Here is a 15,410-nt window from a genome sequence, read left to right as displayed (position 1 = left end):
AATGAGGTTTAACTAAGTTCACAGGCCCAAATCCCACTGTACAGATATTAAAACAACTAATACTTAGGGAGTTTTGTTGTACTAAGGATTGAAAGTTTTTAAGTAGAACCACTCACTGCTCATAGTAATGTATATGAAAAATGTACTGTTAAAAATAATAGTAATAACAGCAATAATAGCAAACCTTATGGAAAATGACTGTGCTCCTAGTAGCTTCAAATATGTTCATGTCTTATTCCAAAATTAAATTAATGCAAAGTAGCACATGTAAAGGAGCAATCTACTGCCTGAAACTGTTTTTTTACCTACAGTTGTTGCAAGCAACGTTGAAGGTTGAAAGACTAAAGATTCTGGGAGTCTAATCTAAACATAAGATTATGCCCCAGGATATTTCACTGCATTTCTCATCTCTCCCCTGCAGAGTAAGTTTGTTTTGCTTGTTTATGTGGGTGTTCAATATCAACAGGAGAAAAAGACATTTTAAAAAAATAGGACAAATATAATAGAATTTGCTTCACACAAAACCTGTAAGATCCTAGTTAATATTCCAGAATATCTGGGGGGATTTGAGGAGGCAAGCAGATTGAAATAAGGTATTAAGATTAAAACAATAAAAAACAACAGATGGGACCTTGGACAGAAATCAAACTACATGCGATAAGCAAGAGACAACTTAAAGCAAAATGCGCTCCTGCCACATTTTATGAAGTACAATCTTTAAGAAAAGTTGTCATATAAATAACATCATGAGGCTTCAGTGCCTCGCTGGCATTAAGATAACACATTTTTGACAAACAAACCGCGTTCCTCAATGCAACACTTAACTGCAGGCTTGAGAGATATTTTCACTGCACGTTCATGGCACACGTAACGTAACCTAGAAGTACGTGACTAATTTCTTTGGAAGCCGGTGCCGAGTTCACCTACATGCAACATGTTTTTCCACGCATACGGATCAATTTTCTGAACACATGTTAAATGACAGCAGCAACACTAAGAAATAACCTCGTTGTGAGTGTGTAGCTGCTGAAGAAGTGGGGCAACCGGAGTCACGCTTGGTTCACCAACAAGAGCTCTCACCAGCTGAGAGTGACTGCAACTGTTCTTGGGTTCTGTTGAGGGAAGAGAATGAGCAGCAGAAAAGGCGCGTTGTCCACCACATTTCTCAATCTTTGGTTTCAGTAACATTGAGAGAAGTGGCCTGGTTCATTTAAACAAGACACAGTTTAATCTCCCAAAGGTATCCTGCAAGAAAGGTGCTGAATGATAATTTGCACATAATCCCTCCCCTCCAACAATAAAACTTTCCTTCCTTCTAGGAAACAAGTAATTTTTCATTAAAATTGTTCTTCCAAAAACTTAATATTTTTAGCACATATTTACAGAGCTTGCAAATTTAATACAGAGATTTGTTTGTATTTGTGTTGTGTATAGAGATGTAACGTGTTTCTCTATTTCTAGTCTCAGGGCAGAAGAATGTGTATGAACTATAGAAGGAAACATCTTGAGTTACAAATATTAAATACTGATTCCTCCTACAAGCCACCAGCACAATTTCTGTATTGTGAGTATAATGAAACTATGTACTGTAAAATATTTATTTCAATTTTTGACATTATCAATTAATTTGATAAACGACAATATTTCAATAATGTAGATTTTATGGCCATGTTGTAGGATGATAAACATCCTGTATATGATGAATAGGCATATAACTATAGACACTCTTCACTTAAGAGAGCAGAGAAGAGAGTTCACTCCTTCTGATTCAGACCTACAATCTTGTTTTGCTTCTGTTTGTTTTTATAGTATTTAGAAAAGCTAAAGAGATTGTGAAAAGCATGTTGGCATGGCTTATTCATGCACTGAGAGGCAGTGACAAAATGATTTTGCTTCTCTCTCCACATACATATACTAGCCTTGTAGTTAAACTAATTAACTTTAGCAGAGTGTGTGATGAAGTGGGAGCATGGGATTCTCTGATTCGGGAAAACATCTACTTAGAATGGCTCAAGCAGTGTTCTGAATCCTCCTTATATTCAGTCATGGGGGGGGCAGGGGAGCTTTTAACTAGTTGGGTTACATCTCAACCAGACACCAGTTTGTCTCAGTTGTGCCATCCCATCCTCATGCATTGCACCTCACACTCAGCCTGACTTTGCCTGCAGGAGAGCCGTAGAGCCATCGCTGAGCGAGAGGATGTGATCCTCGAGAAGATGGAGAAAGCAAAGCTGGGCAAAGCCCCAAGCCCCACTGCTGTTAGCAGCCAAGGCCTCATCCAGTGCTCAGCCAGGGTGTCAGGCTCACTCTGCTCAGCAGGAGCACGCAGACATCTCCAGCTGTCATGGCTGTCATGGCTAGGCTGATGCTTCATAGTGGCGAGCCTGCAGGTTGTCTCTTATCCTTGGAGCAGAGACCAGTAAATCCTTGGACTAGGTCTACTTGGGGTCCTTCCAAAGAAGGCTCAACAGCTTGCCCAAAGCAGCAGGTTCATGGTGGAAGGAAGGTGATGTGGACACCTGACCTTCATGTGTTTCTTGGCTTCCCTGAACATGCTTGCAACCTGCCTGGCAGCTCACAGAAACCCTTTTGCTGCAGGAGAAACCACAGCATGACTGCCACCCTGAACTGCATGCTGGGCTACGCCTGGTCTCCCCTGAGGACAGGGGCAACCGCCTAAGCGCACTTGACTCAGGGATGCATGATGAGGAAAAACTCAGCATTCAAGAGCTGATGCTCAACTCTGCCATACACCAGGACGGAGCCAGAGGTCTCTGAGCTGGCATCTCACCATGGGTGGATCATGAACCAACCTGCCCTTCCTCCTGCTTCCCTTGCTCCCTCTGCTAGCAGAGTGCAGTTCCTCTGCCTGCCTCCTTCACCCCAACCTGGAACGGGGGAAGGCTTCCCAAGTCTGCAGCTTGTTGGCTGCTGCTGGTTTGCAACAGGAGAACCTGTGAGTACCTCCTGTGCCTGGCTGCTATGCTAGGGTTAACACAGTGCCCAAATCAAGCCTTTTAGATACTGCTGCTTGCTTCTGTTGGCTGCAAATACCTCATGTTTCACTTACAGTCTCAGTTCATGGCTTATGTAAGCAGATGGGAACTTCTGCTTGCTTGTGCCTTAAAAGCACATTTCTATCCCTCATGATCACAGGGTAAAGCTCAAACACATGATTTACTTGCATTCTGGTTTTCCAGAAGCAAACAATAAATAAAATTAGCCTGCTTAACAGTGATTTTAAGCCAGCTGTTTCTGATGCCCGATTCTGAATTTTTAATGGTCCTGCAAGAAAATTTTTGGTATGGCAACGGAAATGCAGGTTCCAAATAAATACTTTCCACCTCAGCAGAGATCCAGCAAGGCCTCCCTCCTGCAGGAGATTCTCTGGCCACCCATATATGCCTTGGCTGCACCAGTAAAATTGATGTGTGCAGCAGCAACACCTACCTCATGGGCTAGAGTCAGACCTACAACTTGCTACAATGATTTGTATCAGTTCTGATTTTTTAACTAATCCAGAGACCTGGAGGTGCTAGAAATTACTTTTTATATCTGCAGGGCTCAATTATTACCTTTCCAATAAGAGGAAAAGGGGAGGGGAAGAAAGAGGAAGAAAGGGAGGAAGAGATTGAGAAAACAGGTATAATTTCAATAGTACGGCAGACTGGTAAAATACCAGTCACAGCAAAAAATACAGACTAACTGTTAGTAAGAAAACCAAGAACAGAGCACAAACTGACCTCACTTCTTATGCACAGAGTTTCATGCACATAAAAGTACCTTATGAAAACCATATTTCTGGTCATTCTGATTAGGAAGTCTGATAGCCTGTGGCATGAACTTCTTGCAAACAAAAGCTGCACTAAGTGATAGGGGAAAGCAAAAAAAGCCTGTACCATTTCTAGGAGCTGCTTGCAGCCTCTTGCAAGCAGTGACACTAGTAAAATGAGCTGTACAACCTCTGTACCCTCTTTATCACAGTGCCCTACACTATCCCTTCCTATTAGCACTTGGCAGCAACAACAAAGAAATAGGGCCAAAGACAAATGCTGAGCCCTACTGTGTTGCTGATGTCTGAAACAAATATCTCTACCCTCCCTCCATGCTCTTTCCCCTTCCTTAAATTCACCTTGTGCACTTGAGACACTGCGCACTGGCTTTTGCCCAACATCTGCCCAAACCATGCCTGCTCTGTACTGGATGTACGTCCTCATTCTCAAAGGTGCTTGAACTGTGATAGAAGCTCTTGGCAAGCTCCTGTCCTTCTCATCAGAAATTGAAATGCACCTGGATCAGGTGTTTCCAACCTTTCTCAATATTTGCATCCTTAACATTTTTCCAGTGCCCATGTGAGCCCCATCTAGAAATGACATTTGCTCCAACGCTGCGTACAGACTTGCTTTCCTTAATCATCATCCACAGACCAGCTGTCCTCAGGCAGTGTTATTTGTTGTCTTTGTGAAAGAGGCATAAGTGATCCCCAAAGCATGACTTCAGCTCAGATCACCATTTGTGGATTTCTCACAGACTTTCCCCATGGTACTGAGAGTTGAAAGAAGATCCCCTGACATAAAAGCAGAAGACCCAAGTGTGCCGTTTAAATTCTAGGAATCAAAATATTTCAACTCCTTGTTAGACGGAGAATGACAACCTTTCAAGCTAACATGAAAAGCTGAATTTATACAAACATTTTGGTATAGTCAAGTTTTCCTGCCTGTGGAAAATTAACCTTCTTATCCAATAGAATGTGCTTTGGGTCATGGCAGCGAGCAGATGTCTATAATCTCCTGCACGTGGAGAATTTCCATAACATCAGAATTAGCAAGAAGTAAATGGGAAAAAAACCCTGAATGGAAACAAATGGAAGACTGACGTGGCTGCGCTCCACAAAGTACGTTCTGCAGCTGCATCACTGCTCTGGAACAAAGGGGAATATAATTATTGTTGTTTTACTTTCATTTCCCATTAGCAAAGCAAAAGCCGAATAAAAGTGGTTGTTATTTCTGCAGGAGAGAGCTGGCTGAGGTGAGTATATGAGGTCACACAGGGAAAACTATGAGGAGACTATTTCTTAAGCCTGAGTAGCTCATCTACCCAGTAAAAAATATATCAGTAAAATTCACTGGTAACACTTTGTTATTGAAGAACTGAGTCAAGGCTTCTCAGATGCCCTGAGGATAAGACTCAGCCACACCTGCCAGGGTAGGGCAGGACTTGACTGCTCTTGCTGTCGGCAAGGAGTGATAATTGCTGGGGGTACACGTCTACTTCTTTTGTCATGGCTGCCCCCCCCGCTCCCCCGCTCCCAGCCTTCCTTGGTAGCAGCAGCCCCTCCGTCCAGGGCACTAGTGAAGGTGGAACGGGCATGCAGGAACTCTTATTATTCCTGTGTTGATCAGGTCAGCATCCCTCCCCGACCTGCTGCTCTCTCCTACTCCAGAGGCAGAGCTGCCACACAGGGCAGGGCAGCATGGAACGGGCCTGTTGTGCCTCAGGGAAATGAGACCTTCACGTGGTTCCCAGCACTCCTGGTGTCCCTGAACCCCACTGACTCTCCCTGGCTACAACCTTTTGGGAAATCTGACTTTCCTGGGAAGACTTAAGAGGTCTCAGGCTCCCAACAATGTCATTGAAATCTCTGGATAAAAAGAGCTTTGTAGGCCTGTCCTTAACGCCCCACATGCGGGTAGTAAGACCTGGCTAGCCAGCCTCTCTCCTGTGAGCTGGCACTGCTCAGCCATCTTGAGCCAGCAGCAAGCCACTGCATGTAAGCACAGTGCTCTCTTTCAGGGAGGGACCTTCTCTCCTTGTCAATAACTGTCCTAATCTCCTAATCCTTTTCTGAGGCAGAAACTCCCAAGGTAGCTGCAGATCCATCCTGGAACATGGAGTCTGCCTCCTGCTCGCAGGGGAAGTGAGGCTTGTCAGGGTCCCTCCCTGTAGTCAGGGGTTTCTAGGTTCATTTGTGGGACCGAGGTGATTTGCCATACAGGCAGGTACTCAGCCATACACTACTTTTCTCCGTTTGTTGCTTCCTCCTTATTTATAACAGATAAAAAAGAAGCTACTCAGTCTTCCTTTTTTCTTTGCATTTTGGATCTAGTTCTTTGGCCACAGAGGTGTGAGACTTGCACCATTTTCTTACTTGCTTGCAAAAATCATCACTGTGGATAGAGAAAAATAAACAAGAATTAAGTGAGGAGGAAAGATACAAACAATGAAGCAACTGACAGGATGGGCCCCACCACTCTGTGTATAATGGAAAGTGCTGGAGCCAGTGAGGTCCCACAGTAAAAAAAAACCTGGTGCTTTTATGTGCAAGATGTGTGTTGCAGCACTGCAGGGTCTGGGATGCTCATGCTACGGAGTTGGTGCTAATGTGGAATCCGTTCCCAAGGCCAAGGCAAACCCAGGAACACTGAGAATGGAACCAAAGAAAAGAAGAGTTCACCACTCTGGTGACCAGCATTAAGTTGAGTTTAGATGCACCTTGTGTAAGACTTTGCCTCGAAGCTGTGGTAACCATTGCCCAAGTGAGCTTGCAGTGTGGTGGTAGCATGACCCCAGCTGGCACGGCTCTGTGCTTCAGAAAGAGAACTGAGGAGAGAATGGAGTTCCCTCCACATGCATAGGCAGAATGGCTGTCTTGGAGCTCAGCTAGCGTTTGCACAGCTAGAAAGGGAAAGAAAGATGGGGCTTGTTTCTTGTTTAAAGGGAAGATTTAATATTTTCCATCTAGTCAGGAAGGGAAGGTGACTAGTGGGGATGATACTCAGTTCTCAGGACCATTTTGCATTCATTTCCCTCTGTTCTCCACATGGACACGCATCCATGTCCTAAAGCCTCAGCATCCTGCTGCCTGCCTCAGCAACTGTGGGGCCATGGGGCACTAACTCCCTCACACTTGCCAACGGTCACACAGGAGATGACAAAGATGACAAGAGACCACATGAAGTGTGTCACCTGTGTACGAGTACAGTGTATCTACCATTTGTATGGCGGTGATTCCAGTTAATGGCTCAGCTTGGAGTTCCCCATAAGCATGACCGAAAGAAGGGAAACTAGAGGAAGAGCTCTTCATTGCAAACTATAAAATCCCAGACAATTCCTTCAAAGTCAAGGTCTTGTATCGGGAGTTGAAAACACCAGGAAGCAAACCAAATGAGACTGCAGTGGAGAAAAGACCCAACTCTTCCCAGCACCTTCCCTTCAGGAGGCATAGCAGGCAAACTCCTGCGTCAGGCCAGTCAGCAGGAGAAATTTGCAGGGTCCTTCTGCTGACTTAAACCATCTCTTCTAGTCCTGTTGGACAGGACAGCAGCTCTGGGCTGGGAAAGCTCCTGCTTGTGAGAATGCCATGACATTGTCTCCTCACGGGAAGGGGAGAGAGTGCAATAGTTTGTGTGGGAAGGACAGGGGGTTGCTATTTTAATTCTTATCCCACCTGCAAAGGTTGTTGCTTGCTGTGTTCCTCCCACATGCCTGGTTGCCATCAATCCTGCACTCTACCCATCTGCAGCCCTACCAAAAGTGAAGGAGAAAGTTTAACACCTCTTTCTCCTGTTATTTTTTCTTTTGTTTTTCTGCATTTAAACAGACAGACAAGGTGTGACAAGAGGCCTACTGCTGTGAAATGCCGACAAAACTGTATTTAGTTGACAGTACAAGCATCTTAACTGGCCGACTGGTGAGAATGGGCAAAAAAGCAAGCAGAGGCACTGCATCAATGTAGCAATGGCAAGCCCTAAATATTTCACACTGTTATCTGATAACAGAGCAGTGTGCAATCTGTCACATGCTTAAGGTGTCCAAAAGTCCTATTCAGCCCTCAGTAATGAAGTATTTCCTTATCCTTCAACCAACAAAACACAGCTGCAACAAGGGTTTTTCCTCTTACTCCGGGGAGCATGTCTTATTACTCATGGCCAGTAATACCATGAAAAACCCACAAAAGACCATGCTTTTCGTCATTAATATGATCTTTAATAAATGGAATAATGCACCATTTTACAGCAAGCCTTTTCTTTTAGACCTAAAGAATAGCCTTTTAAATGTTCTTATCCAATGTCTCTGTATCAATACAATCTCTTTATTTAGGTTTATATATAAACAAAGCAATTCTTACAAGTATTCATAGAAAACTCTGTAGTGGCTTTAACAATGTCAGCTTTCATAGTGGCATCCACAGATGATTAAAAAACAAAAATTAGCTTTTTATTTCATACTCACACTGTTCCATGAAACACAACTTATACAGCATAGCAAGGGTATTGGGCAGCTTATACAAAAGAAGTAACTGAAAGCAATTATTTATAAATTCATACATGATATTTCCTCAGTCATTTGAGAGAAAAACCAAAAATACCCGTTAACGAAAGGGTTCTGATGAGACTCCATATTCTAGGGTTTCTCCCCCTTGTCCCCAGAAAAGCTCGCTCAGAAAGTAATGCTCTCTTTACAGTCTTTCATAAGGAAAATGGCAGTTTCACATCTCCTTATTTCATCTTCTACAGAAGACCAAACCCTAGAAATCAGTCTTTGCCATGTTCCTCTTACACTGCGTTTGGGGGGAAAATAATCAACAGCGATTGTAAAATATGATTCCAGCTTATATAAATGTGAATAGAGCACGCTTTCCTCTAGAGACAAAAAGCAGACAAGAAACATTACATACAAACCTTTTTAAATACATTTCAACAGTGTGAAAGAGAGAGAAGAGTCACAAATCAGGAAATTCAAAAGTGACAAATAAAAGTCAGCTATAACTTGGGACTTGCCTGTTTCTTTGTTCTTGTGACTTCTTACAAACTACAGAAACATTAACTATTTTCTTTCCTTCTGAATAAACAAAATTGAAGTGTGATACTTCATGATACAGTTCTGAAGCACCAAAAAAGTGAATCAAGTGCTCTAGAAATAGACCTCACATATTTTTCCTGTTTTAAAAACAAGTGAATAGGCTACAAAAATTGACTTTTGGGAGATCTTGAAACTAGGAAGTTATAAAAGGTAATTACTTCTGCTTTAAAATAGTTACCAGGCAAGATGCTATGCCCCTGATGAATGTATGCTCCTCTAATATATCTGCAGAAGCCTGCAAGAACTTTTGAAGAAATCCTTCCTTACTGTGACAGTTACTGCGTCTGTTGAAGCATGACATATGCATTGAAGTTAACCAACTGAATGACTTGCAAATTTACACAATTGCTGATCAGTAGGCTTTCAAAAATATCTGACAATTACATTATAAATTAATGTAACTCTGACTAGTTCCTGCTTATTATGCACATATGTATATTACACCACAGTGAAATAAATAGAAATGGCTGTAAAGTAATTCATATTAGTAACGGACCACAGCAGCCACTAAATCAGACCTGCATGAAGCCCAGATCAACATTAAAGGGCATTAATTGTTGTAAATGAGGATTTATCTTGAAACCTTCCACTCCCACTCCCAGTGGTGCAGTTCCACTTCTTGGCAATAACCACAGCTGCAGAGGTGCTGACCTAGCCTGGCACCCTGAACTGAGGCATCAGTTAACACCCCTGAAAGGGCAGTAGCCAGGGTTTGCCCATGTGGTCCCACATTCCACCTTAGTCTTCCCAGGGCTAATCCTCCCAAGAAATTTTTAAAACCACTGCCAGCAGAACCCAACCCTCCTTTGCTTATAATCAATGGCATACTCCTCTTTGATTTCAACAGCATTCAGCTCAAGCACTAGCAGATTAGATGTTGATTTCCTCAGATATACTTGTGCCAAACGTAACTCTCATTTTGATTTGCAGGAGTGCCTGAATCTGTTCTCTGCAGAAGTTCTGCTTCATAACTGGTTTTAGTCAGTACAGAAGAAACCTCAAAATGAGAAATCTGATTTGTTACTATTTCACATCAAAAATGAACCTACTTGGAGGTGGGTGGAATCAAAAAAGGGATGTATTTCTACAGCTAGTGTTTTATACGACAATATAGAAGTCTAAAATGTAATTGGATTTAATGGGCTAAAATACTACATTTAAATGGCAACCACACATGTAACTATAGCTACTACATAAAAAGCCTTGCAAAAATTATCATGTATTTTGTGTTATTTTTTGATCTTTAAGCAAGGTACCTTAAATTACTCAGCTTCAGATAGTTTGTCATGTGCATTCCCAGCTTTCTCTCTCTCTCTCTGGCTCATAAATCCATTTCACCTAAACAATCAGTGACAAGTCTGGCATGGGAGATCTCGACTACTGGACTATATGTCACAGTCTGATCCTAATTTTACTGTGATGCACTGAATACAACTTAAAAATGGCACATGAAAAAGAACATTATACTTGCTACCAGTGCTACCATCTGATGCTGTAACTCACAGAATTTAATCCTGCCATTTATGCACAACATACATATGCATCTAAATACATACAGAGTTTACATAAAAAAATATATATTTGGCTTCACTGCAGTATGTATAGCTTTTTGACTGAAGAAAGGCTTAAAGTTGAACAAAAAATAGGCATTAAAAAAGGAGTTTAATATATTTACCTGTTAAAATGGATAGTGGGAGACTAGACAGAAAAATTTAAATCCAAATTTATGCAAAATACTAAGTTGTCCAGTCTATAATCCAACTTCCTATTTCAATTTTCTTTGATAAGCTGCTCCACATTTTCTAATTAGCCATCAGATGATACTGTGCTTGGCAATTATTATGACTTAAAAACATCCTGCTTCAGCAATGGGAACTGCCACCATTTCTGTACAAGTAAAAATTACAGCATAATTAATTTCTCCTGTATTGACTAATTATGTGAATTTTAAAATTCTCTCTAATTAGGCTGGAACTTTCCATAATAAAGTTTCAGTGGTAGAATGGCTATGATCTTTTCACAAAAGAAAATTATAATCTGAACATAGACTTAGTAACGTTATATTAGTGGACTATTTTTTTTAACATTTAAAAAAGGAATATCATTAGAGCAAAATGCACTGATCAATGAAACTATGGCATATACAATGTATACACATATACTTTTAAGTAACGATTCGTTATTATGAAATTTGACCCAATAACCTATTCCATACAAATATAGAACTTCCTCATTGTCCTTTCTGAGGCAGGCAGGATTAAAGATTTCTTTTAGAGAAAGTTGTCAGGTGGCAAGATATGTACTTTCTAAACATATTTATAAGGTGGGGTTTTTTTGTTTGCTTGTTTCGTGAAACCTACCAGCATCCATTTTGCATTTTTTTTGTCCCCAGTGCACTGAAAAAAATGAAACAGTGTTGCCTCTGAAAATTAGGTAATTTTCTATACGGAAACAAGACATAAATGAACCACAGTAAAGAAGCAAAACACAAAGATAAATGTTTTTTGTTTCTGAGAATATTCTAATGATGACAATATTAACTGGAATTCCTTTACCTTTAGCTGTGCAACTTCAGTGCATCTTAGAGTTTCAGGAAAGGCATTTTTAATACTCATTGTTTAGCACATGAAGCTATACAGCATTATAAGCAAATTCAGGGGAAGTGTTACAGATAATCTGACTTGTAAATATCAATTTTAGAAGAAAATAAATCTGACTATGAGGCATGTCTGTTCCAATGGCTAAAATTCACATTCTAAAACCCATATTATGTTGGTGAGTATCTCTATTATAGGAAACAGAAAAAGAGACAATGCATTAACCTAAGCAACTCTTCTGGCTTCTACTAGCACGTCATTTTCTAAAACCAGTAAGATTTTGGATTTTGGCTTATATATACAAACATCACAAATGTTTGCTCTAACATTTTACTTGAATTATACATTATAAATTACCATAGCAAATATTCTACTGTTGCCTATTTGACAGTGGCACAATTCATAGGTATTTACACTATCATTCCATTTTCATTTTGCTATATTTATCTTGTCTGCAATATACATGAGAAATTGATAGAAAATTATCAACTTTCACCATTATCCCTTTTTCTTAAAAAAACCCCAAACAAACAAAACACAATAAACCACATTTGTCTCCCCTGATTATGGTACATTTATCAACTACCCATGTGTCTGATCTGTAGAATTCTCTCTCTTACATGTATTTCGTTTGGTTAAGGATGATCCTCATGGTATGAGATGCGATTCAGTATCATTTAATTTACAGAGAAAGTATTCTGTGGAGATTGGATTATGTGCTGTGAGCAAAAAAAGGGTATTACTAAATTAAGCATTAAAACCAAACTGCTAATCTGATCTCATCTAACTGTGCAGAATTACAGTATTTTGGTACCTACTTACGAGTTTGTTTTGACTGACCTTTAAAAATAAATATTTTTCTCTATTTAATCTATAGGGTATTTTGTATATTTCTATCATGTTACAAATTACGTTTATCTATGGCAGATTACAAAGCCAATACTTTCTGTTAATTATAGTTCATCCCAAAGGCCTTCCATCAAGTGATAGAAATAGATAAAGGAAAAGAAACTACTACGTTTGCTTTAGGAGTGTTTAAGGAAAACTGCAGAACATTTTCATCTGGTATTAGAATGATTTTGATTGCACTAAGCATAAAAAAGTTTGAGTTTCAAGTTAGACAAGAGTGTCCTAAATAGGCTTTTCAGCCCACATTCTGAAATGCTGATGGATGGTACATACAAGGCAAAGCAAAGTCAATGGGAGAGGAGTGAAGAATCTTCAATATGCATGATACAGCAATCACCACAAAACAACATACCATACTTCAAATAGAGACTCAAAGAAGGCCAAAAGAGAAGAAAACCACAGCCAGCATTATGAACAAATGCCAAAAATTCTGATTCAGGTCTTGAAACCCAGCTGAGCAACTGGCAGGTTTTCAACATCTGGGATGTGAGATTGCAGCAGATGGGAAGTCGGAGAGTGAATTAAAAGTGAAACCAGAGAAAGGCTGTATTTTTGAAGCGGGGAGATATAACTGTGTATTTATACAGGCGGATAACGGAATTACGCCTCAGAGACAAAAGGTACTACTTGAACTGGTGCTTAAAGAACATAGGGAGAACAAAATGTGTCTCATGGCTTGTATTTCTACAACTACACTTAATCAAAGTCTGGATGTACAGAGTTATCTCTTAGAGATATCTAGGAGAATCTAAGAAACATTAAGAAGCATTACAAGAGAAAATCATACCAATCAAGCAAAATCAAGGGCATTTGGGAAACAGCAAGAATCAGATGTAACGAGGCATGTATTATGCTAGTTGTATCATCAGATATAGAAGAACAGGGTTGACAAAGTTTACCTCAGGGGGAAAAAATAATATAACAGCAAGGAAACAAATGAGCTTGAAAGCACAGAGCATCTGTTTCAGTCAGCTGAAAGGAGACAGGCTGGGGGAAGGCAATTGTTTGCTGCCAGTATCCTGCCACAGGAGTTTGGCAGGCTGACTGAATAGATTTTCTTTCTTTGAACATCACCAGTTTACAGATACAGTGATAAAACTTCACTCAGTACCAAAGACTGACATGTGTTATATCTTTTTTACCTAAATAGCTTTTACTGAAGTGTTTTCAAACAGAATATTTCTCAGGTGGAAGGATATTTCTTAGGTGGAAGGAGGTCCTGATCAATACGGAAATTAATTTTCTTTCAGTTGACGGTAAAATCAACCATTCTAAAAAAAGGGTAAGGTGAAAAAAACATTTATCTCAATAGATATTACATTCATGTTCACTGACACCTAAAATCAATGTGCATACAAACTGAAAGAAGGGTCAAGCAGAGGGGAAAAAAAACCCCAACCCTCCCCTGCAAACACTCATAATCATGAATTATAAAAGCATGCAATAAATTTTAACAAGATGAACGAGGGGCTTTAAAAACTCTGAAGGGAGGATCAGTGTCAACACAACTCAGCAACAACAGTCAATTAGGATGCACCTACCTGCATAAGAAATCAGGCTGATTTTACCCCAGACTGTCTGTAAGGAGGTAAAAATCACAAAACTGTTTTGTGCCAAATAAGAATCATGATTCTTCCTCTGTGTAAACAAAATACATTCGCAACCTATCATCACTAGAGCTTTTAAGTATGACAGTTATTAAGATTTCTCAATAAAATGTATTTTTCAATGTACACCATTAGTGATCTAAATAAGGTTTTACATAAATACAGGGGGTGAAACTGCACACCAGATAAAATGGGAAAAATGGCTGACATTGTTTCCTTACATTTGCTCAATGTTTTGTTATTCAGAACTTTACAGGCTGGCATCTACTACTACAAAGGAAACGCGTTTTGATTTGGAAGGATCAAAGGAAAGGTACTGAGCTCTGATTTTTTTGTTGTTCCTTTTTAAAAGCCCTTTCAAGTTGGGGAAAATTCATGCATTGTCACCTCAGAGCACAATGTGATATAGGCAGCTGCTTCAAGCTGGCTATGGTGTGCAAAGTTCACTGTCATGACCGGCTGACTGCTCAACTGTCAGGGAAAAACTAGCAAATACAAAAAGGGAAATATGTGGCAGTTTTAGAAACATACTTTTCAATAAAGCATACTGTGAACTATAGACTATTGCACATTTCAACATGACACAAGAAAAATAGGGGGTTCAAAAGAGAATACACGTTGTAACATAGAAATATACAGACTAGCTTGTGCACAGAAATCAAAACATGGTTACAAGACACCACTGCAGTCAAACCTGTCTTATAGTCTGCTTATGATCTTAGTGACCTTAAGAAACTGGTCCAAACTGATTATCAGCAATACTTTTTTTTGTTACTTTTTTTAAAAAAATATTTTGAGACCACATTTTTGATACACATATATATATTCCGTGGTCAAAACAGACAGACTTAACTTTAGCGATACTAAATAAAAGTGCAAAAACGTTCAAAAAATAAAACAAAATAAAAAAATATGGAAGCATAAGCTAAAAATTTTCTGCATAGCTGAAATCTATTTAAAGCGAGTCCTTGGTAGGGGTTGCTGACAGGAGGAGAAAGCAGTTTTTTAAAACGTCTTCTGCATGTTTGTTTCAAATAATGCAAAAAAAGGTCATTTGTGGGCTTTTAAAGTATTTCACAGGCAGTTCACTCCTGCGTCCTTAGATACCATTGTTGTGGCAGTGCCTCCTTCCGCAAGGTAAACAGCGGTGCTGGATTTGGAGTGGACTGCCCGGTCACTGCCGTTATTGTTGACCTCGCAGTGCAGCGGCTCAGTGGAAATGACCCACGTTGAAGGACGCCACCGCTTAAGTGAGTACGGAGTTTTCACACGTTTCTTGATCTTTTCTCCTGAGCCCGATTTGCCATCCTGTGAGGAGTCACCTACTGAAGAAAGAAAAAAAAAACCCAAACAAAAAACAAAAACAGAGTAGAAAATAGCATTATGAGGAGCATAAGATTAGACTGGAGAGTCCAGGGTTGTTACTCATGCAAAA

The 15,410-nt window shown here is 40.1% G+C and overlaps 1 protein-coding gene across 13 annotated transcripts in view; it reads right to left on the bottom strand.

Annotated features, from left to right (window-relative positions):
• Positions 1-7,964: 7,964 nt before the first annotated feature.
• The window catches only part of BMPR2 (bone morphogenetic protein receptor type 2), a 114,846-nt gene continuing 107,400 nt past the window's right edge, over positions 7,965-15,410 (bottom strand). For 3 of the 13 annotated variants that reach the window (XM_074872911.1, XM_074872914.1, XM_074872915.1), the window contains one exon: positions 7,965-15,300. In XM_074872911.1, the coding sequence (XP_074729012.1) occupies positions 15,050-15,300 (251 nt within the window). In that variant the 3' untranslated portion in view covers positions 7,965-15,049. The remainder of the gene's footprint in view (positions 15,301-15,410) is intronic. The other 10 variants (XR_012629438.1, XR_012629435.1, XR_012629439.1 and 7 more) reach the window with 10 other exon arrangements.

Source organism: Strix uralensis, chromosome 6 (assembly GCF_047716275.1).
Source record: "Strix uralensis isolate ZFMK-TIS-50842 chromosome 6, bStrUra1, whole genome shotgun sequence".
NCBI lineage: Eukaryota > Metazoa > Chordata > Aves > Strigiformes > Strigidae > Strix > Strix uralensis.
The sequence above is the reverse complement of the archived record's forward strand: the minus strand, read 5'-3'. Positions and strand labels throughout refer to the sequence as shown.